The 24,612-nt window shown below is 35.4% G+C and overlaps 3 protein-coding genes across 3 annotated transcripts; 1 reads left to right on the top strand and 2 right to left on the bottom strand.

The window, feature by feature from the left end:
* Nucleotides 1-1,775: 1,775 nt before the first annotated feature.
* On the top strand, nucleotides 1,776-3,769 carry LOC126783824 (uncharacterized). The gene is made up of 4 exons (XM_050509359.1): nucleotides 1,776-1,856; nucleotides 2,231-2,575; nucleotides 3,086-3,196; nucleotides 3,289-3,769. The coding sequence occupies exons 1-4, from the start codon at nucleotides 1,776-1,778 to the stop codon at nucleotides 3,565-3,567; spliced, it is 816 nt and encodes a 271-aa protein (XP_050365316.1). The 3' UTR covers nucleotides 3,568-3,769.
* A 276-nt stretch (nucleotides 3,770-4,045) lies between these two features.
* Nucleotides 4,046-14,612, bottom strand: LOC126783071 (uncharacterized). Its single transcript, XM_050508458.1, has 6 exons — nucleotides 14,364-14,612; nucleotides 13,893-14,144; nucleotides 13,651-13,809; nucleotides 5,223-5,306; nucleotides 4,945-5,041; nucleotides 4,046-4,566 (listed from the first exon to the last, which is right to left on the bottom strand). The coding sequence occupies exons 1-6, from the start codon at nucleotides 14,606-14,608 to the stop codon at nucleotides 4,183-4,185; spliced, it is 1,221 nt and encodes a 406-aa protein (XP_050364415.1). The 5' UTR covers nucleotides 14,609-14,612; the 3' UTR covers nucleotides 4,046-4,182.
* Nucleotides 14,613-14,984: 372 nt separating this feature from the next.
* LOC126783072 (uncharacterized) lies at nucleotides 14,985-24,105 on the bottom strand. The gene is made up of 5 exons (XM_050508459.1): nucleotides 23,791-24,105; nucleotides 23,471-23,707; nucleotides 16,033-16,116; nucleotides 15,837-15,966; nucleotides 14,985-15,556 (listed from the first exon to the last, which is right to left on the bottom strand). The coding sequence occupies exons 1-5, from the start codon at nucleotides 24,072-24,074 to the stop codon at nucleotides 15,269-15,271; spliced, it is 1,023 nt and encodes a 340-aa protein (XP_050364416.1). The 5' UTR covers nucleotides 24,075-24,105; the 3' UTR covers nucleotides 14,985-15,268.
* Nucleotides 24,106-24,612: the final 507 nt, after the last annotated feature.

Genomic DNA, 24,612 nt, shown 5'->3' with positions numbered 1-24,612 from the left:
ACATCACATTTATTTCCTTCATTTTTTGCTTTCTTGGAAAAAAAAAGATCACAAATGATTTTATCGTGCTGTTAACATTACAAAGACTCCAGAATATATAATATAGGAGTAGGAGGATCCTCAGTTTTGTGAATTGAACTCGTAGCGAGATAGTGATCGATTATGTGGAAAAAGAGAACAATTCCAAAACATGATCGAGTTAAATGAGGTTCAAATCAAATGAAGAGTAAATCCAAAGCATGCTGAGTCAAAACATCAAGCAGCTAAAAGCAAAAATGATTTAGATGAGAATGTAATACTCAACCATCTTCGTAATCCTATATCTGCTGCTGCACGAGATCTTGGTTACTCAAAGCAGCTTCTATTTGCTCTTTGTGACTATGTTTCCAGTGCAATGGAACTTTTTTAGAGAAAGAGATGAAGAGGAGAGATTGATTTCTATAAGAAAAAAATAAAATAAAACCAACATCAGTACAATTCCAGCATAATGATGTACCAATATATAACTGCTTAGATATCCGGCATCACACTAAAGAGAGGGACCAAGCAATCCAATACAATAGGCTAAGTAAGAGCCAAAACACTAGCAAGGCAAGCAGGTCTAAATAGTTTGACAAGCTTAAGATATTCTTCACAGGCTCACACCTTCTGATTTATTGATAGGGTCAGTCCCTCCTTAATCGAGGTGAGAAAACTATGTGATGTTCACATAGTTAAATCAAGCACATCTATTGTTTTGGTGACTCATTAATTGATTGAGCTAATTTTGTTAAAACTTAGAGCAGCCTTTGTTGAAGGTAAGAAACAAAGCTACAACCTTAGGGTGATATGTGACTAATTTGTTTGCCAAAGAAAGAAGAATGCATTGATGAGCATGTCAACATTGAGCATGAATCAAGGAAAAATATTGACTTTGCTTCCATGCATGTTATATGCAAATGCATGAATTGCACAAAGATGTTTGCCTATATAAAGGCATGAGAAGTGGTGTAATAAACATAAAAGAACAATAAGGGATAGATCATCTTGCATTATCAGATAGGTCCTTATAAGATACAAGAATGGTGGGGGCATCCTCTTCAAAGACAACGAAAGAAAGCCAAGACTAAGAGTTTATGAGTATGCAATTGATAGAGGATTTAAACATGCTTAGAACATAAGGGAACTCACAGAGAAAATTCGTAATCAAACAGTAAAGAGAGCAGTAAAAGTCTCAGTAGGTAAATACAGTTGATTACCAAATGTCGAGTGGAGTAGCCTAGTAGAATAACCTTAAAAAAATGAAGGCCTCTCTTCCTTGATACCATTCTTGGGTCTCACCATTTTTCTCCCTGGTTAAATCGATTTTGAATCTCTGTAGAGCATACATTATAGGGTAAGAATAGAATTAGATATCGATAGAAGGGTGACCCTAGCCTTGAGCACATACACACTAGGGATCAGATTAATAAGGGTGATACTGCTTGATGTCTGTTTTCAGAATTCCTAGTGGCAGCGCAAGCTCAAGAGTAATTATACAAGAATTACAGTATAAGCACTAGAATACTAGATTACAAGTTGGATACCCCAAGAGCAAATTACGCAAATCCAAAATGCTTTAGCAAAAGAAAACATGAGAATGCTTCTTGAATTCTTATGCAGAAATTATCAACAAGATCAAGGATAAACTATGCGTGTACAAAGAGAGACTGATGCCACTGGACCAAATGGGCAACGATAACAAAGTTTTACTAAATTTACTTGTCAAATATCATTTTGTAAATAAAAAACTCAACATGGACTCTCTCTCCAAGCTAATGGAAATTGAGGAGTCCTCTCATTTTGCAAATTCGAAGATTGGAGTAAATTTGACGAAGGTGAAAATATCTCTTAAAATCTTGTCCCGTAAGCAACATCAAACTTCCATAACCGCTTTATTGGACAAGATCCAACATATATGCCTGGATAACCGTTTGGCGCGTCTCGGATGAATAATTATATAGCAATATATAACCTAATCTTCCTATTAGGGTTTGCGTAACTTTGAGACTTGGGTTATCTGTCTCATCTTTTTTTCCTTTAGGTCTGCTGCTGTACCTTCAATATTTCTTGATTTTTTTCTCCTTGTCCTAGTCTCTATGATCCTATATTAATTTATTGTTTCCGAATCTTATGAACATTGTATTGCTCGCAAAAAATATAAATTAAGGGCATGCAAAATGGTTGACGGTTTGTCTATTTATTGATTCAGACTGGTGAGGTCGAAGTCTCCAAGATCATTATGAGGATGAAATCGACGATGAAGAAGAGGATGATCATGATCATGCTGTTGTTGATTAAGATGACGATATTTGTCGCCGATGCTGGAAGTGATACAAATGGTGTGTTTGATCCTTGTTCAGATGCAACGATACAAAGATGGGACGGTTTTACATTTGGTCTTGTGTTTTCAACCAAAGACTCGTTCTTTTTCAATCAGACCCAACTTTCGCCCTGTGATTCGCGTCTCTCTCTGAAGGGTGCACAACATGCTTTGTTTCGACCCAAAGTCGATGAGATCTCCTTCCTTTCCATCAATAGTAGTAACTCTGAGCCGGTATGAAATATAAGAACCTTAGCTCATCTTTTAATTAGTTTGAAAATATAAAATAGGCTCAACTCATCTGTAGCGTGTGTGTTCATGTATGCTATGAGATCATGCTATCTATTTCTGAACTTTCACTCACAATACCAGGTTTCATAATGCTTAAGAAATTATGCCAGCATTATTACTTAACTTGATTCTACCTGTTTCTCCATAGATTGGTGAGACTAATTTGACATAACAACATATAGGGGATTCGGATATGCCAAAAGAAATCAATTGCAAAATCCTTGAAAGTCATTCTGAATGATGTTTGACCTCTAGTTCTTACTAACGAAATTCTTTGGTTACTCCTGAAAATGTTTCATGTGAAAACACATGTCATAATGCTTCTTCAGAAAGTATTGTCAAGTGTGTCTAAATTGGAAGCAATATCTATAACTTGTGTGATCTCAATAGTAATTTTACAATTGCTCTTCATGACTGAATTCTAAGTTAATGAAATTATCATGACTTGCTCAGGGCAGTAAGGTAGGCCCGTACATGGTGGCATTTGCTGGACGCAAGTATGCAGCAAGATCACCACCAATATTGGTTGCTGATGACTCCAATACCATAACTAGTTTCACCTTGGTACACAATCCTTGCCGATAGTTGATGAATTTCTCTATTTCTCGCTTCCATTCTTGAAAGCTAAAGCAGTGCTCTGAATTTTGATCATACAGGTACTTGAATTCGACAGGGGTATCCTTCAAAACTTGTACTGGAAGAAATTTGGGTGCAAAGCTTGCTCAGGAGACTACTCCGTCTGCCTTAATGGCGAGGACTGTGCAGTACCAAACTCAAAATGCAAAAGCAATGGTGGGACTTTTGACTGTAATTTGAGCGTCCAATTAACCTTCTCAGGAACAGACAAAAATCTTGAAGTGCTTAATTCATGGTATGAGGTGAACAAGTTACAGAAATACTCGCTCTACAACCTTTTCAAGAATTTTCTGATATGACAAAGCCACTGTTAACAAGAGGTAAAAGGGTCCGAGTACTGAGGGGGGAAATTTCCTCCCAATGGAAGCCTATACTGAACTTTGTAATTATATTCAGGGTTATGCAGATCATGAAGGCTATTTAAATAGCACATGCCAGGCTGACGCTATTATGTTAACATGATAAAGTCAAGTTCAGCCAAAGTTGTAACCTGTACAGAACAGAATGACTCAATTTGTGCAAGAAAAATAGAATGCCATTTCGGCAAGTTCCTAACTTTATAAAACGCTTTTTGTCTGTGACTTCCTGTAAGGATATCAATACTATGTGTTTGGAAATGTTGGTTTTCATTCTGAATCATGAATAGAGTACATTCAACTTATATAGTGGTTCCTGAAACACAGACTAGATACTACCGATACTCCATACTTCCATGTATATAGAAGTGCAATTCAAATATAGTTCCTCTATGCCAATAAAATCTCCAAAAAAAAAACATTAGGCTGCCCTGCTAACAAAAAAGGAGTATCTGTTATGAAAAAGTGATTGGTTTGTACAACCTTTCACTCATTCTGTCAAGACTATTTGCTGTATTTTAGGGCATCATGTCAATCATATTTTTTACATAGAAATGTTTAGTTCCTCCTCATCCTTGTGCTTCTTCTTGGTTCCTTTTTTGTCTCACCATCAACATCACCAGCAGCATCTAGGTTACCCAGGTCTTCTGCAACATGCGCAGTACTTGTCCTCTTGCTCCTTCTTAGTTGTTTATTAGTTTCACCTTCAACATCACCAGCAGCATCTAGCTTGCCCATGTCTTCTGTAGAAACATCTGCGCTACTCGTGCTCCTTTTTGGATCTTTCTTTGTCCCACCAACCACTTGACAAGAAATAGTAGCAGTATTGAGCACGCTCACGTCTTCTGCGGGAACATGCTCACTACCAAAGGAATTCACATCTTTCCCCATGAGGTATTCGTCATGCAGTTCTTTGATATCATCATGTATTAATTCCTGTGTCTGTATACAAATCATACAACAATTGCAGTGCACTCAACGGTTATGATTTTCTTTGTGAACTATGGGCTAAATAAGGATCTGAAATATCCTACATACTTATAACCCAGATTATGAACTGATGCATGAACAATGTTTAGCCATTGGTTCCCCCATGTCAGGTGCTTTTATTTTTATTTTTTGAATTTGTACTTATGGTCTTTTCCTTCCACTATACAAAAAAAAGCCATGATACCAAACTGTGGATTGACTGAACGTACGTGTCATAAAAACTCTGTCTATGTGCATATGTGTGTACTGCACGGTATTGTCCCTTCCATTTGTTTCTTTTGAAATGCAAAAGGAAACCATTATATCCGCCATCAAGGATTTAAGTTTTACCTTTCCACTCAAGCAGACACTGCAGTTACAGATACCTCGGCAAACAGGGCAAATCCAATCAGGATTTTGGTTGGCTTCAATCACATTCTCTCCATATCTGTGGATTATTGAAGACTAAATAAGCATGCCAACAACTGAATTAGTGGCTTGTCTTAGAAGTTTGTGGTGACTTATCCTTGAGGTATGGGTACAACTTTCCATTCTCATTGGAACGAGAATAGGTAGTTTTAGTAAGAAATGAAAAGAAGACAGAAAAGTAATAATATAGGAAAACCTACCTCATATCCAAGCAGTCTCCACAAAACTGTCCTTGGACCAAGTGACATTGGCTGCAATGTGTAAGATCACCAAGAGTTCTCTGCCTGAAAGGAGGCATGTCATGGTGAAGAAAAATTTACCGAGTGACTTTACAACGATATGTAGCAACTAAAGAGCAACAGCAACCAAGAAAGGTATCATGTGAAAGAGCACCTTTATGGAGCAAAAGAAAGCTTTATAACACTCTAGATATGTAATAGACATAATTAACAATAGATTGAGCTATTCTGCTACAGAACCGGAAGGATACTATCTTTTGTCTGATTATAAATGATACAGGTGTAACTCTCAATCATCAGGGATCCTCAAGTGCTTTTTCCATTTTAGAATCAGAAAAAAAAAGTTACTCCACTATAATTAATTCAAATTAATAGTACTTGCAAGAACCGGCTAATAAAATTCAAGACTCAAGAAGAAGGAAAAAAAATCCTTTGGAGCATAAATGTGACGACGAGAAGATTCTGTTGGACAAGGCACTTGATAGAGCTACAGCCTATGTAACTGACGTGACTAAGCTGTAGACTGTTAGATCAATTTTGGACATATCACATATTATATGATTATCATGTTTAATGTCATAATCTATTTCTACATGCAAACAAAGATAATATCAAATCTAGTTCCTAATGATTTCGTGTATTATATCATTATGGTAAGAAATCATAATTTAAGTCTAGAAGCAAGACTACAAATCAGTATTGAATCAGGAATCTAAATAAGATGACTTAACTTACAAGATATCTTTAATAGAAGGACTCTTAAGGGTTAAATATTCTATATATATATAGATGATAAACGTCTCTGTTATCACTACGAGTTATTTGCGTAAGTTTCTGTCCATTAAGAAAGTAGAGTAGTGACTAATAGAAGACTTTGCCTAGCACCTTGTTACTTCGGATTAAGGCACAATGGATCACGGTGTCGTCGTTCATGAAGATGGTAAGTTAATCTCATTCACTAAGTTAACGATTAGTTGTTATTCATATGATCTTTGGTTTTGTATTCATATCATGTAATTTAATTTACATATGGTATCAGAGCAATTATGAGCACAAAAATTTTCAGTTTTGCATAACTAAAAATCGGTTTTAAATTTTAACAAAAAAAAGATGTACTTGATGGTCGCGAGCGTCACTGAGGACCGCGAGCGTTACTGAGGATCGCGAGCGTTACGAAGGGTCACGAGCGTTACTACTGGTCGCGAGCGTTACTACTGAGGAATATTGCTTTACGGGTCGAACCGGTTGCAAACACGCGAATCCGGTCTCAACCCAATCCGAACTCAAGAACAACCCAGAAAAATTTTAGCCGTTGTGTTTTTCACAATGTTGAGTTTCTGGATTTAGGAAGACGACTGGATCGGAAGCGATTGAGACCTTTACGTCTCTTACTGGATTCATAACCCAAAGGGAATTGCTGCTGATTCAAAAATTTGTTCTATGCTTTCGCTCAAAAAACTGCAGCAAATTTGGGGAAAAAGCAAAACAGGTTTTTCTTAAAGGCTTTCCGATTTCAATTTAAGCAGATTATATGAAGTATATATATATATATGTATATGAATATACATAAGAACCCTAGAGCACACCCAGCGTGCATATAAGAGTAGCTTAGAGACTTGGATTGTGGTTGACGTGTACTTCTTGTATGGTTGGGAAATTTAATGTTATATGCAAGTATATACTCTATGGTTGAATTGAATGATTGAATGATTGCATTCTATGTGTGTACTGTAATTGATGGATAATGTATGCAGAAGTTTAAAATCTCCCAATTTTATACATTGTAAAAAAAATAAAATTTACAAGACACATAGCTTAGTTTTCTTATAAAGATTATCTGTGTAGAAAACAAAATTATAAACTCAAAATTGGTTTGTGGTTTCCTGTTGGTATAATTGAACATATTGCATAAAGCATTCTTCCTTGATATCTGCAGGAAATTTTCAAAATAACAAACTGAAAATTTTTGTTCTGTGTTTTTAAATTCATGATTTATTCTTCCAAAGAAGTGGTTAAAACATGATTTTAGAATACAAAGAACAGTAAGCATATTTGATGAAAATAAATTCGGATACTTGGAATTAGATATTCTGTCTAAAGATGTTGATTTGATTCTTTGGATAACATGTTTTTATCTTGTGTGACTTATTAAAAAGAATTACAGAATGTTAAGTAATTGCTCAAAAGTATTGCTTAATGTTGATTAAAGTTATGGATTGAATTACATGCAAGTATATGACTGTGTTGTTTTATGATATTTTTGTTTTTGTTTTATGCTTGTCTTGATTGGCATTGTATGACAAAACAGAAAACACTGAAAGCTAAGAACTCACAAAAATTTTCTTTTGCTCTTTAGGTAGCACCTACCTCACCTTCAACAGTGTTTTAATGCTTACTGGATCAAACTTTAGAGCTTGGAAGGATTCTGTAGAAACCTATATCAACATGAATGACAAGATAGGCTATTGTTTTCAAAAGGATAGACCTGAAACTCCAGCAGAAGATGATAAAACCATAGTCAAAGCTAACTATAAGAAGTGGATGCATTCAAACATGATGGCTAAGAATGTTATTAGGCAGTCTATGTCTAAAAACATTAGAGGATGCGTGGCTGAGCCGGAATTTGCTACTGATTTTCTGGAGGCCGTGTCAGCTAAGTTCAAGGAGAGTGAGATAGCTGAGATAGCTAAGCTAAACAAGGAATATCATAGCCTGCAATACTCAGGAACTGGAGGAGTCAGGGAGCATTTATTAAAGTTGATTAATATCAACAATAAGCTTAAAGAGATCAGGTGGGAGTATAAGACACCTTACTGGTGCATCATGCACTGGACACACTCCGAAGCAGTTTTGACCATCTCAGAACTAGCTATAATGCTCAAAAGGAAAAATGGACTCTAGATAAACTAATAGCCATCTGTTCTGATGAGGAGGAGAGGATTAAGAAGCAAACCTCAACTATTTACCTGCTTGAAAAGCCTAAGAAAAGAAAGTCAAATCCACAGAACAAGCTTAAGCCTAACAAAATCATCTCTAAGACATCAGCAACCACAGGGCCAAATGATAACAAACCATTCAGATTCAAGTGCTACTTTTGTAAGAAAGTAGGTCACATGAAAAAGGATTGTACTGGCTATAAAGCTTGGCTAGCTAAAAAGGGTAAGATTATTTTTAATACAGTTTTTTCTTTAGAAGTTAATCTTGTTAATGTCAATCCACAATCTTAGTGGATCGAATCCGGGTCACCTATTCACATAACTAATTTCTTACAGGGGTTCAAAAAGACCATGACTCCAAGAAATGAGGATGTTAACTTGCGTGTTGAAAACAAGATGAAGGTGGCAGTAAAATTTCTAGTTTTGAATAACGTTTATTATGTACCTTCCATGAGAAAGAATTTAGTTTCAGTTTCTCAATTGGTTAAAGCTTTAAATAGTTTTTTGATTGAAAATAAAAGAATTCTTATTTTTCAAAATAAAGAGCAAATTGTTTCTAATGTGATATTGGATGATCATATAAAGTTAAATTATTCAATATCTCAATAAGATATTTCTTTTGTTGAAACAGATAACTCTAAAAGTACTAGCACCTTAACTGATGTTAAGAGAACCATGAACAATGAAAAATCTACATATTTATAACATAGAAGATTAGGCCATCTATCCAAAGAGAGACTGAAACTATTAGACTTTTAAACGAATTAGACTTTTCAGACCTCCATGATTGTATTGAATGTTTTAAGAGTAAGATGACAAACAAACGGAAAAAGACTACAGTAAGAAGTAAAGAGTTGTTGGAACTCATACACACTGAAATCTGTGGTCCATTTAAACACCAAACTATCTGTGGAAACGTGTATTTCAATACATTCATTGATGATTTCTCTAGATACGGTTATGTTTCTCTATTCTTAGAAAAATCACAGGCACTTAAAGCCTTTCAAATCTATAACGCTGAGGTAGAGAATTAACTAGAGAGAAATATCAAAACAGTAAAATCAGATAGAGATGGGGAATTTTATGGCAAATATACAGAAAAAGGTCCACAAAAGGGTCATTTTGCCTTGTATCTACAAGAGCATGAAATTAAAGCTCAATATATAACACCCTATAATCCCCAACAAAATGGTGTTGCAGAGAGAAAGAATAGAACCCTTCTAAATATGGCTAGGTGTATGATGTATACTACTGGGTTGCCAAAATTCTTATGGGGAGAGGCTTTAAAAACTGCAAATTATATTTGCAATAGAACACCAAGTAAAGCCATAGAGAAAACTTCTGTTGAATTATGGTGTGGTAGAAAACCAAGTCTTTTTCATTGTTATGTATGAGGTTGTCAAGCAGAAGCTCGAATTTATAATCCAAAAATGAGCAAGCTTGATGAAAAGTCTGTTAGCTTCTATTTCATAGGTTATCCAGATAAATCTAAAGGTTACAAGCTATATTCTGCTAAACACTCACCCAGAATTTTTGAAACTCATCAAGTAAAATTCATAAATGAGAAAATTCACAATATAATTTATGAGGATTTATTCTCAAACTTTGAAGAACTTGTGATAGATGAGGATTTAGCAAATACATTACCTTTTGATAATGAATTAGCAGATGACATCATTAGAGAAAATTAAGATGCAGATGATCATGAAATTGATCAATGAATGCAAATTGACAATACATAAAACAATATAGTTGTTCAGAATCCTCTCATTGCTGTAGTGGCACCTGTAGCAGAACCTAATTTAATTCCACAACCTCAAAATAATTAAATTCCAGCTCTTCCTCAAAATCCTATGCTTAAAAGATCCGAAAGAGCTAGAAAAGCAAAATTTGGGGGGAGGGGAAATTGTCCTTACATTGTCAGTTATTTAACTGAGACAGACGTAGTAGAAGATTGTGCAGAAGACAATGATCCAACAAATTTTGTTCAAGTTAAAGAATGTGTTGAGTCAGAGAAGTGGCAAGAAGCTATGCAATTTGAAATTAAGCCAATAGAGAAAAATAGAGTTTGGGAATTAGTTGAAGCTGATCCAAGTCAAATAGCAATTGGCTGCAAGTGGGTTTACAAAACCAAGAAAGATGCAACAGGAAACACTGAAAGACACAAGGCAAGTTTAGTTGCAAAATGATTTACACAGAAAGAAGGCATAGACTACACTGAGACTTTTTCTCCAGTTTCTTGTAAAGATTCTTTTAAGATTATTATGGCGTTAGTTGCACACTATGATATGGAGCTACACCAAATGGATGTCAAGACAACTTTCTTAAATGGAGAGCTTGATGAAGTGATCTACATGAAACAACCAGAGGGATTTATTGATACAGGGAATGAGAATTTGGTCTGCAAGCTGAAGAAATCAATTTATGGACTCAAGCAAGCTTCCAGCCAGTAAAACAAGAAATTTGACTCAGTCATTTTCTCTTTTGAATTCACTGAAAATCTAGTTGATGAGTGTGTTTATTTAAAAACAATTGGAGATTAATTTATTTTATTAGTACTATATGTTGATGATATACTTTTGGCTAACAACAATCTAAAACTGCTAAAAGATACCAAAAGCTTTCTGTCAAAGAATTTTGACATGAAAAGATCTAGGTGAAACATCATATGTACTAGGGATTGAGATTAAAAGATATAGACCACAGAAATTATTGGGATTGTCCCAAGAAAATTACATTTCTAAAGTTCTGAAGAGATTTAGTATGGAACAGTGCTCTGGAGGAGAAGTTCCAATGTCTAAAGGTGACAAGCTCACAAAAGGTCAACAGTCACAAACTGAAACTGAGAAGGAGAACATGAAGTCAAAGCCTTATGAAAGATTAGTTGCAAGCCTCATGTATGCTTAAGTTTGCACAAGACCTGACTTAGCTTTTGCAGTTGGGATGTTATCAAGGTTTCAATCTAATCCAGGTTATGAACACTGGGTTGCAGGGAAAAAAATGTTGAGGTATCTACAGAAGACAAAGAATCACATGCTAATTTACAGACAAGTCAAGGATTTGAAGGTTATTGAATTTTCAGATTCTAATTTTGCAGGAAATTACCCTGATTCAAAGAAGTCCACTTGTGAATACGTGTACATGCTAGCAGGAGCAGCTATTGCTTGGAAAACCATGAAGCAGGCATTGATCACAACCTCAACCATGCAAGCTGAGTACATAGCAGTATATGAAGCAGTGTGTGAAGGGGTATGGATAAGGAATTTTCTACAGCAGACTCAAGTACTCAGTCACATTGTGGAAGACGAATTGGAAGTTTTTTGTGACAATGAGGCAGCTGTGTACTTCTGCAAGAACAATAAGAGATCTAGCAATTTCAAGCATATAGATTTAAAGTATTACAATGTTAGGGAGAGGGTTAAAAGGGGTGAGTTAGTGGTTCTAAGCATATATACAAACTCACAACTAGCTGATCCTTTCACAAAAACATTACCAGTTAAAGTGTTCAAGAAACACATAGAGAGCATATGCATTTTGCCTAACTTAGATGCTTGAGGTCAGTGTGAGCTAAGTCCAGTAGGAGAAAACTAAAATTTACAAGTTTTGAGTTCTTGTTTTTTAATTATCCTTGTGATAACAGTTTTCTTTGTTTTTAAATACAAGTCTTGAGGTATTTCAGAATTGTTATGTCATGCGGCAGCTTTACATTAGTTTCTGAAAAACTTACAAAAATAAGTTACAGTTGTATATATACTTGCATATCAGATGACTTTAATCATGTCTAGCATGATGATATGGTTCAAGCAAGTTATAAAGTCCAATGTGTCCAGTTTATTGCTTGAAGTTATGGTATTAGACCATACGATAGGACTTGATGTATATATATTCTATACTTGTTAATACACATTATATATATATATATATATATCTCAATACTGAGGTTTTGGACATATGTATTTTGCAGGAGCTTATGTTGTAGCAAAGAAACTCTGCATTTTTGTTAAAGTGTAACTCGTTTCTTGTTCAGCATAAGTAACTGCAAGGTGACCATGTTGTGATGAGATTTTTTATTCAATTGTTTTCGGTGCGCACTACAGTAGGTAGTATAGTTTCTGATATTACATGAACTTGATTTTCATAAACTGGAAGTGATTGTCCAAGTGGGAGATTATTAGATCAATTTTGGACATATCACATATTATATGATTATCATGTTTAATGTCATAATCTATTTCTACATGGAAACAAAGATAGTATCAAATCTAGTTCCTAATGATTTCGTGTATTATATAATTATGGTAAAGAATCCTAATTTAAATCTAGAAGCAAGACTACAAATCAGTATTGAATCAAGAATCTAAATAAGATGACTTAACTTAGAAAATGTCTTTAATGGAATGACTCTTAAGAGTTAAAGATTCTATATATATAGATGGTAAACGTTCCTGTTATCACTACGAGTTATTTGCGTAAGTTTCTGTCCATTGAGAAAGCAGAGAGTAGTGACTAACAAAAGACTTTGCCTAGCACCTTGTGACTTCGGATTAAGGCACAATGGATCACGGTGTCGTCGTTCATGAAGATGGTAAGTTAATCTCATTCACTAAGTTAACGATTAGTTGTTATGCATATGATCTTTGGTTTTGTACTCATATCATGTAATTTATGCAGTAAGTTGTTTCCAACCTGTTTGAAAATTCAATATAACAGGAAATGTCTTTTTATTCCTAGTATATAAGTATATAACTATTAATTAAGTTGGTTCATCTTCATTTTTGTTAAAAGAATTTACATGAAACTGCAAAACAGTACTTTAACAAGAAGAACTAATAAGAACAATCCATGGAAGGACCATGTACTGTATTACCAAATTACAGTTGGAAGCATAATTAAGAGTTCCTTTTTTCCTTCTGTTGGCCCATATAACTTGTAAAATTGAAAGCCCATGAAAGGTAAAAATAAATCAAAAATTACGTTCAAGCTTCAAATGTAATAAAATATTTTATTTCAGTACAGTAAAATATTTCAAATTAAGGCATCAGATAATATATCAACAAAACAAGCTAGCACAGAGACTATTACATCAGTTCGAAATTATGCTAAGAATCAGAATAGAAGTTGCTTGCCCTGGGGCTCAGGGAGACCTTTACTGGTAAATGACACACAACACAAACAAGCCAGTTCAAATAGCATTATGTTCTACTGTGAAAAGCTTAAAGACTGCTCTCTAGACTGTATGTAAAGAATCTAAAGATAGTTTTGAATAATTTGTCATGGTTAATATAGACCTGGATGTTGAAAGCATCATACAAAATCAATCATTTTAATCACGTTAACCTATCAACTAATCTGTCTAAAGTATAAAGGCAAATGAGCATCATTGCTCTCCACCGAATATAAACATCAAACACAATAAGAAAACAGTAAGAAACACACACAAGTATAACCTATACCTGCATTGGTGACAAGTTTCATCCTTGACCCCATCCTCTACGCTCTTCTCATCTTCTCCACATTCATCCTCCGAGGACTCTCCCTCGATACTCTCTGAAGGAACCCTCTCCTTTTCGGGAGTAGTCTCCACATAACTCACCGGAGCCACAGCTCTCAACCTACAAAACCAACATTATACTTCAAAACAACCCTTTCCAAAAACTTACCAATCTACTCTCAAACCCAACAGAGGATAAATTACCTAGTAGACCGCCTCGGCGGAGACCCAGAATTCGCAATTGGTATCCGAACTTTCACCTCGGAGTCAGAGTCAGAATCCAAGTCCAAGTCTGAGCCTGAGTCAGACTGTGAGTCAGTTTCAGAATCAGAGTCTGATGACCTCCTCTTCCTATCTGGGTTTCCCACATTTTGTGGTGGGTCCCTCCTCACCCTTCTTATCCTTGGTTCCTTCCTTGCAGATTGATCATAGTCCACAGGAGCCACATTCTGCAACCTAAATCCATAATAAATAATTAAAAAAAAAGAAATAATAAAACCCAAAACCTAATTCTCAAACAATCACAAATCATATTCAACCACCTATGTAATTTTCCTGCTTTGTTAATCATCACATTTACCCATTTACTTGAAATTTACACTTTTTTACAGGAACTTAATTACCCAAACAAGTTCATGAAAAGTAAAAAGAGGGGAATTGAGTTGCGGGGATTACCTAGAGGAGCGCCGAGTGGGGACTGAGCTGTGGGCTTTGGGGCGATCGGAAGCGGGACTCTGGCGAGGGGGTTTGGGTTTGAAGGAGTTGAGCTGGCGCGAAAGGGCGAAAATGCCCATGTTCTGCATCCTCGCCAGGTTCTCTTTGATCCTCTGCTCTCTGATTTTCTCGTAGTTGGAGACCACCGCGGTTCCGTTCCCGGCGCCATCTTCGGCGGATTGGTCTGTGGTTCTGGAAACCACCATGGTACTGTGGTGGTGATCTGGGTACTGTGGTTGAAATGAAACGTCGGCGTTTTGTGGGGGTGGTGTGAGAGAGAGATTGGGTCTTGGGAACAAGAAGGGGTTGTTTTGGCGGGAAAGTGATGAGAGTTTGACACGTGGTAGTGCCACTGGTGGTTTTATTATTATTATTAATATTCAGGTCCGACCCGACATTTTAAAGAGGAACCGGCCCAATGGAGATGAGCGCGTGAGACCCCTCTGATTCTTGCTTCTTTATTGTTGCTTCATTTTCAAATGAGATGAAACTTTGCATGCGTTTTGTAATATTAGAACGTAATATTAGTTTCTATCGACATAATAGAAAAACATAGGAATTCTTCCATTGAAGTCGAGCAACAAAAATATAGAAAATACCTGTTTCTTTTCATTTGCCACCCAAAAGACTATAGATTGCCGATGATGGTCATATTTTCATGAATACAATTACAATACAAGGTGACATTTACTCTGCAAAAACTATAGCTGCACTGCCTGCGTTGTTCCCCCTGACAGAAAGGAATAATTGTGCACAAAATGTGTTTGGGGCTGAACGATTTGATTCATGTCAAACTTTCACTAGCTAGTTAATTAATAAATATTTGTAACAGGCTTCATATCAGTCGATCTATGATCCGGAACTGTTTAGTTCTTCCTCAACCTTGTGCTCCTCCTTCTCGACTTTCCCCTTGTCTCACCTTCAACAGAATCCTCAGCAGCTCCAGGACCAGTTTCGTCTATGTTACCCATATCTTTGGTATCAACATGCTGAACCTCTACTATTTCTTCTTCCCCTGCTAATTGTTCCTCTTCTGTTTCTTGTTTCGTATCATGATGGACTGATCCATCTGCACCTGTGGTTTCTGATTTTGGCTGGGAACGGCGAGTTTGAATAAGATAATGTGCCACAGACTTGTACCCCAGATTTATGACCTGATAAGTGCAAATAAATTTAGCAATTGGTTCGCCATGTTGAAAAATTGGCTTGGCATTTCCTTTCTAATTGGATATGTGTGTGGCTCTGCATCTTGAAAACTTGTAATGCATTATTTTCTCTATTTATTCAAAACATAAAAATAGGGATATCAGGTCATACAAGCAACTTCTAAGAATTCAATCGAGAAAACAAGACAAAAGGGAAGAATATGACTCAAAAGAATCAATTAACCACATATAATTTGCATGCATGAGGTTCATAGTTGATAGTGCTGACCTTCCTATACAGATTACCAGTGGGCTCCCAACCTTTTTCTTTACGGCAAAGACTGCAGTTGCAAATACCCCGACAAACAGGGCAAACCCAATCAGGATTCTTGTTGGCTTCAATCACATTTTCTCCATATCTGTGGAATTCGCTGTGGTTAAATGCCTAATTTCATTTGAAGTGTAAGCAGTCTAGAAATTTTCACCTCATGTATAAGCAATCTCCGCAAAACTGCCCTTGAACCAAGTCACATTTGCAGCAATGTGTATGCTTACCAAGAGTTTTCTGCCTGAAAGAAAGGACAACATGTCAAAGAATTACCAACAGAAAGGTCACCTTTGATTAACCCGAGAAAGGTCACCTTTGAGTAACCACTAATTTAAAAGTTCAACAACACACAGGTGAAGGCACATCAAATGATTATCCAGTATAATAATATGGTCAACAGGTCAAGTACTTACGGAAAGACTTGAAAGGAATATATATTTACTTTTTCTCAAATAAAATGATCAATGGATCTTCAAGTCTCTTTCCATTGTCAACCCAAAAAAAAGAAAAGTTTGTCCAGCATAAGTACAAGAATCTAATATACAAAATCGTGAATAATTTACTGCAAAGAACAGTTGAAAGACTCAAAGGAAAAAAAGATAGACTCTCATAAAAGCAACAAAAAATTTGCAAATCTGAATTAATTCGCAGTAACAAAATGGCTTCCACGTAAACAAATCAATGAACTGAAAGCGTTGGACAGCCTTCCAAAATGTAACTCCTAATCAAGCTTAAAGCCACACAGTTCCGAAATAGAAATTATTTTAAGACAACTGTGGAGTGAAGTAGAAAGAGGATGAATTTGGAAAATATAGATATTGATATGGTTACAAAGCTTTAGAACCGATTGTGAAAAAAAGCCAAGCATATAGCATTATAGCATCAATATCGCAAACGAAATTCAAGAATAGCAAAACACATTAAATTTTCATTACATTTTAATGCAATGTGATAGAGCGTTTTGTTAAAACGTCTATAATAAACCCTGTAAAACATCATCGTTAGTATAGAATAAGCAGGGATCGTTCTTTCCGGGGAATTGAAGGGAACTCTAAACTTTTAGTGTTAACAAATAATGGGGGGTTTGAGATTGATTATTAACTACTAAAATAAAACCTAAATTATTATTTACATGATCGACTTCTCTTTAACAAACTTAAACCAAATTTACCATTACACCACATAATTACAAGTTCGAACCTATCATGCATTCTAATTCAACCAATTACATACTTTTTAGACACCAATACAATTAGAGCCTTAGGGGATCATCTAATCATGCAAGATTTCAATTAACATTTAGATTGACTTAGGGCCTAATCTAAATTTGCATGCAATCAAATTCAATAACACTTAGAGTATAAATCAAATTCAATTACATTTAAGCACCAAATCTTTGTTGGAGACATGTTTCATGTATGGCGTCACCCACCATGGTTTTACATGCAAATTTCCAGAATTTTTACCACTTTTAATCAACACAAACCGAACCTACTTAGGGCATGATTCGATTTGTGTCAATATGGTTGATGAATCTAGCACTCAAACACAATCTTAGGGACTACATCCAAGCACTAAATTCATATGCACATATCTGAAAATTATCTAAAAGTATGAGAAAGATGATTGGAACACAACAATAGAAATACAAACTCATTAATTATAGGAAACCATTAATTTGGTAAAGAACCAAAAATCCAATACAACAATCTGAAAATTTCGATTCTTAATACAAAATAATAATCCCACACAAACATCATACTACAATCTTCATAGACAAAGTATTGTAAAAAATCAAAAACGAACAAACCCGTGGGGAAGAGTTGCGAAAATCACACGTTGTAGGAACCTTGGAGGTGTGTCTTCAATGGTGATTTCGGTGGAGATGGAATTTGTATATGGGGAGAATGGCTTGCTGTTTTGGTAAAGGATGTTTGAGGTAGTATTTTGGTAGAGGTTTGGCTCTTGAATGCAAATGAGAAGTGATCCTATTTGAGAGGTGAAGCCATGTATATATAGAGGAAAGATGGAGGGTTTGAAATTGCTTCTTTCTTCCTATAATAATGTCATGCTTTAATCCCTAAAACATGGAAAGTTGTATTCCCTAAAACATGACATGCTTTAATCCCTAAAACATGCCATGTTTTATGCCTTTAATGATCATCTTCTATTTAATTGTTGCATGACTTGGCTCCATCTTTTTTTCTTTAATTATCTCTTCAATCCAATCTGAAAATAAGAAAATAAAATCATAAATAAGAGATAATTAGTTTCAAAACCTAACAAGGATTCCTAGTCAAACTAGGACTCTAAACCAATTATGCGTTTTAACTCATGTAAGCACAAAAATACATCTAATACTGCTCAAAACTCTTACTACGACTCAATGACTCAATAGTACAACAATAAGGGCTAAGCAAAGACCAAATTGAGGTAAAAACATGTTAAGAACGTTGCACAAAGTGCTCCTATCAACTACCCCACACTTGGCTTTTGCTAGTCCCTTAGCAAAACAAAACTAAATGAGACACTATTGCCCCTAAATGATTGTCTCAGAATCTCAAAACACATAGTTTTCAAGTTTAAGCATTTGAATGTAAGCACATAAATTTCAAGTTTCATAAACATGCTTCATAGTATGAATTAGTCAGATATGAGACAATAAGCATTTAACATGTTTAGTCAATCCAATCCTCCTCACAAGGCATACTCTCTTCTTTTCACTCAGATTCATGGTTATAATTCACACATAAGTATATGCAAGAGAAAAGATATTAAGACATCAAATAACTTGCATATTTCAACAAATGAAAGCACTTTGTGAATAACATAGGAAAACCTCATTTAACAACTAAGTGCACAAATGGACCAAAACCATATGCTCAACTCTTGTGATCATCTCCACAAACCAAGATTTGCTCATTTTAAGAATCATTAGGATCATTAGATAAGGTAAATGTTTAGGCGTAGCTAAAGGCATGAAATATCAAAGAATCACAACGGTAATCATATAGACTTAGCAGAGTAAACATCATCCTTATGACACCACACACCATCAGGGGCCGAATATAACAAGTTGGGCACAATCATCATTCTAACCACAAAGTGAACATGGACAAAGGTCAAGTAAAAATTTTTAGACCTTCAATTACAACTCAACTCCAAATCACAAATGAAAGACAACATAACATTTTTTCTTTTCTTGCCGAGTTCATCATTATCTTTTTTTTCTCTTTTTCTTGTTTTTTTTTGTTCGGCAATGCTTGCTTAAAAGCTTGTTGATTTTTTTGTTTTTCAAATGTCTTCCACCCCACACTTATTTCATGTATCATCACAACATCATCTCAATAAGAATTCTGCCAAATCTATAGGACAAGGTAGAGGTAACTATACTAAGCATGGAGATAACATAGGTGATGAATAAAAGGCTCAATGTAGGCTCAAATGTGGTTCAACTAAGGGGTCCCAAACATGGCACATATATGGATACATGATTGTGTGGCTAAAGTGGTGGTATTCCTAGAAATGATCCATAAATCATTTTCAAAATCAGAGCATTTTATGACTTAAATGTTTCAACAATCACCAAAGTGAGTTCTAGTAAATTCTAGAGTCCATTAAAAGCTATGACACATAGTTATTGAATATGCAAAGAATAATGAGGTTCATGAATAATCACGAAATTTCAAATTACATCTCATAAAAAAAAGTACATATAGGCTCAAAAACTCACAGGTTGTTATGGACTTTAAACTGACCAAAACATGTATGTCATAATCAATCAATCGAAATCTCACATGTTCATACCAAATCCACATCATCAATGAAACTTACAATTCAATTCGTATGAAATGCAAAACCATCATCTATGTATTTTAGAGACATAATCATCCTAGACTTTAGGGGCATCCTAAGACTCAATAAAGCAATAATTTTTTTTTTTGGAATTTTTTTTATCGTGACACAAATAATCAATGAACTTGCAACCCTACCCCACACTGAGAAAATTACATTGTCCTCAATGTAAGCTCAATAGTAAGAATGTAATTCACAATCATAGAATAAGATCACATATCAACACATATACAAGTCAACCATAAGAGTGAAGGGATTAGAAAATTCAAACTCTCGTAGACGACTCCTCCACATATACGGTTGAAATGGGTTGTCTCCCATGCAGCGCTTGAGTTTTATAGTCTCTCAGCCTAGACTCTCTCATGTTCATTCTCATTTAGGCGCATCTCTCACAATTGTCTCCTCATACGTGTGCTCCTCAAATGGCTCATAGTAGGGCTTAAGTCGATGCACATTCACCTTGAATGCCTTCCCTGTTGTATCACTTTTAATCTCAACTGCACCATGAGCAAACACGTTAGTAACAACAAATGGGCCAACCCAACGCGAACGAAGTTTCCCTGGAAATAACATAAGCCTCGAATGGAATAACAGAACTTTCTGGCCCACTTGGAACTTCTTTCCTCTAATCATTTTTTTGTTATTATTTTTCATTTTTTTTGTTTTTTTAATTCTTTTTTAATTTTTTTATTTTTTATTTTATTTTATTTTTAATGTTACGAAATCTACATAAAGTATTACTAAGTCTAATTGATTTTATTCACACACAATCCTAACATTTAAGGTACGTGGAGCAAAGGAGCTAACTGTGCAACGGACTGAAACAGCCCCAGGTAAGGGTCTTGCTTTATCCGATATACCTTAAAAGTTAGAATATCATTTTCTTTTGAAACTATATACATCTATTTATACAAAGTTATTTTCTAAGTTATAAAGCGAGGTGGACATGCGGCCTAAGTATGTTGTCTAGACACAAACTCATTCTTTTGTTTCAGAACGCTGGATAGCTAGATTCAGAGATAGTCGCAAGGCATGACTCATTTGTTGGACACCACGGAGGCTACGACGTCGAAAGGATGTTTCCACTATCGACTCCATCACCGAGATGTATGTCAGTCTATGGGCCTCTGAGATCCAATTTTGTAAACCTTGAACCAGGGTAATGAAAATAGCATGCCCCTTACTCAGCTCGGAATAAATTTGTGTGTTATACTGCTCGCAAAGTGTTAATAAAAGCCGCCCTCAACCCCAAGTGACCTTAGCAAGGTACAAATGGAGGGTTAAGGCTAATATTAACAAAATGGACTTTACCTATTCCGTTCACTTTATAACTTACAATAAATTAAGCATAAATAAATATTTAGTTTCCTTAAAAATTATCTAAGTGTAACAAGTATCCTATATGCATACTACAACAAAATTAAAACATTTATCACAAATTTTTTTTTAAAAGTTTAATTTTTACTGTGCGTATTTTACTGTTACATAGTACTGTTCACATACATTTATTTTTTAATTTTTTTTAATTTACTATTTACTGTACATAAAATTTATTTTTACAAAGATAACGTTTTTTTTACTTTTTATTTTTACAATTTATAAGTATTTTTACATTTTTACACTTACAAAAAAAAGTAAAAAAAATTTACAGAGATTTACTTTTTTTTAGATGTAAAAAAAAACTTGTAATTTTTTTTACTGAATGTTACTATTCACCGTACTATTCACAGGAATTTATTTTTACAAATATACAATATAGTACAAAATTAACACTTTAAAAAATTGAGATTTTCTCAATTCCCCGGCAACGGCGCCAAAATGATAGAGCGTTTTATTAAAACGTCTATAATAAACCCTGTAAAACATCATCGTTAGTATAGAATAAGCAGGGATCGTTCTTTCCGGGGAATTGAAGGGAACTCTAAACTTTTAGTGTTAACAAATAATGGGGGGTTTGAGATTGATTATTAACTACTAAAATAAAACCTAAATTATTATTTACATGATCGACTTCTCTTTAACAAACTTAAACCAAATTTACCATTACACCACATAATTACAAGTTCGAACCTATCATGCATTCTAATTCAACCAATTACATACTTTTTAGACACCAATACAATTAGAGCCTTAGGGGATCATCTAATCATGCAAGATTTCAATTAACATTTAGATTGACTTAGGGCCTAATCTAAATTTGCATGCAATCAAATTCAATAACACTTAGAGTATAAATCAAATTCAATTACATTTAAGCACCAAATCTTTGTTGGAGACATGTTTCATGTATGGCGTCACCCACCATGGTTTTACATGCAAATTTCCAGAATTTTTACCACTTTTAATCAACACAAACCGAACCTACTTAGGGCATGATTCGATTTGTGTCAATATGGTTGATGAATCTAGCACTCAAACACAATCTTAGGGACTACATCCAAGCACTAAATTCATATGCACATATCTGAAAATTATCTAAAAGTATGAGAAAGATGATTGGAACACAACAATAGAAATACAAACTCATTAATTATAGGAAACCATTAATTTGGTAAAGAACCAAAAATCCAATACAACAATCTGAAAATTTCGATTCTTAATACAAAATAATAATCCCACACAAACATCATACTACAATCTTCATAGACAAAGTATTGTAAAAAATCAAAAACGAACAAACCCGTGGGGAAGAGTTGCGAAAATCACACGTTGTAGGAACCTTGGAGGTGTGTCTTCAATGGTGATTTCGGTGGAGATGGAATTTGTATATGGGGAGAATGGCTTGCTGTTTTGGTAAAGGATGTTTGAGGTAGTATTTTGGTAGAGGTTTGGATCTTGAATGCAAATGAGAAGTGATCCTATTTGAGAGGTGAAGCCATGTATATATAGAGGAAAGATGGAGGGTTTGAAATTGCTTCTTTCTTCCTATAATAATGTCATGCTTTAATCCCTAAAACATGGAAAGTTGTATTCCCTAAAACATGACATGCTTTAATCCCTAAAACATGCCATGTTTTATGCCTTTAATGATCATCTTCTATTTAATTGTTGCATGACTTGGCTCCATCTTTTTTTCTTTAATTATCTCTTCAATCCAATCTGAAAATAAGAAAATAAAATCATAAATAAGAGATAATTAGTTTCAAAACCTAACAAGGATTCCTAGTCAAACTAGGACTCTAAACCAATTATGCGTTTTAACTCATGTAAGCACAAAAATACATCTAATACCGCTCAAAACTCTTACTACGACTCAATGACTCAATAGTACAACAATAAGGGCTAAGCAAAGACCAAATTGAGGTAAAAACATGTTAAGAACGTTGCACAAAGTGCTCCTATCACAATGCTTCAGATTTACATTCTTAAAACTTTAGTACTGAACACAGTAATATACAGTTCTTGTCTGAAAAACAGTGAAGTTATGCAGGACTCGTGTCTAGAGAATTCTAATGCAGGTTCTATTTAAAGAGGCCAATTTGAGAAGTCTCCCTAACCCTATGCAGCATAAAATAATCTTTCACCGGAATCATTGTAATGCGAAATATAATTAGCACGAGAATTTTAACTACAAATCTTGGTATGTTCAGAAAACTTATACCAGCAACTCAGACAATCAGTTAAGTTGGTTCTGCCTATACTAACCTCAACATTATCCACAATTCCACAGTCAACATTTAAAAAATACAACCAACACAAGTTAACAAATGCACTAATCGAAGAAATCAAAGCCGAACTACCTGCATTGGTGGCAAGTTTCGCCCTTAACCGGATCATAAATCCGCTTCCGGTCTTCTCCATAGCCATCAACCGAGAGCTCCCAAGTCTCCTTACAGTCCCCCAACAGCTTCATATCTTCATCACTATAAATCTCCGGCCTTGTCCCCTCCCTTATGTTAATCTCACAATTCCATGACTTCTCCTTCTTCCCTTTGGGCCTAAGCTCCACATAGCTCACCGGCGCCAGAGTCTTCAACCTGAAATTCAAAACCCTAATTCATCAAAACACAGCAAAACTCACCCAAAAAGAAAGCTTCGGAATTTGGGGGGGGGGGTTTACCGGGAAGAGCGTCTTGCTGGGGAGAGAGGGGGTTTGGGATTGGTCTGATCGGAAGGGTCTTTCGACGGAGGGTCACGGCGGCGTTTGGAAGCGGCGGAGGGTTTGGACTTGAGGTGGTTGGAAATGTCGAAAATGCCCAGCTTCTGCATTCGCTCCTTGTTCTCTTTGATTCTTTGGTCCCTGATTTGCTCGTAGTCGGAGACCTCTGCGGTTGCATTGTCTACGGCTGCGGTTTTTTCGCCGCCATCGGTGGGTTTGGGGAGTCGGGTAATTCGGCCGGCCATTTTTTGGGTCGTCGGAGAAAGGAAATGAAGGGGCTTTTCTTATCGGGAAGTGGGGGGGGGTTTGGTTTTGGGCGGGTGTGTGGGGGAGAAGATGGGTCATATTTGGCGGGAGTGTATTCTCAAAAACAAAGAAACCGGCGGGAGTGCGCTGAGAGAGTGACACGTCGTCAAAATGAAAAAGGGTGGGAGGTTGCTTTCTCCCAAATTCATGAATATTCATTTTTTTAATACAGACCAATTACCATGACTTAATTCGCACGTGCAATTTGGCACAGGTCGCCGAGAGAGCAAACAAAATTATTGTAATTTAATTTCTCAGTTGCAGATTATGATTGGGTCTAGAAACTGTTTGAGGATATCGTGTTGATTCTTATAAAAAAAAAACAATTATAATGTGTACTCAATTTCATTTCGGAAGAAAATAGTACATCAATAATTCTTATAATTGATTTTCTCAATTTGGAAAATGTATAACAGAATTTTGGTGCACAGGGAAGTTTTAAGGGTTAATAGTGGCCCTATCGCCAATCGTTCTAAT

The sequence above is a fragment of the Argentina anserina genome, chromosome 2, assembly GCF_933775445.1.
Source record: "Argentina anserina chromosome 2, drPotAnse1.1, whole genome shotgun sequence".
Taxonomy (NCBI): domain Eukaryota; kingdom Viridiplantae; phylum Streptophyta; class Magnoliopsida; order Rosales; family Rosaceae; genus Argentina; species Argentina anserina.
The sequence above is the reverse complement of the archived record's forward strand: the minus strand, read 5'-3'. Positions and strand labels throughout refer to the sequence as shown.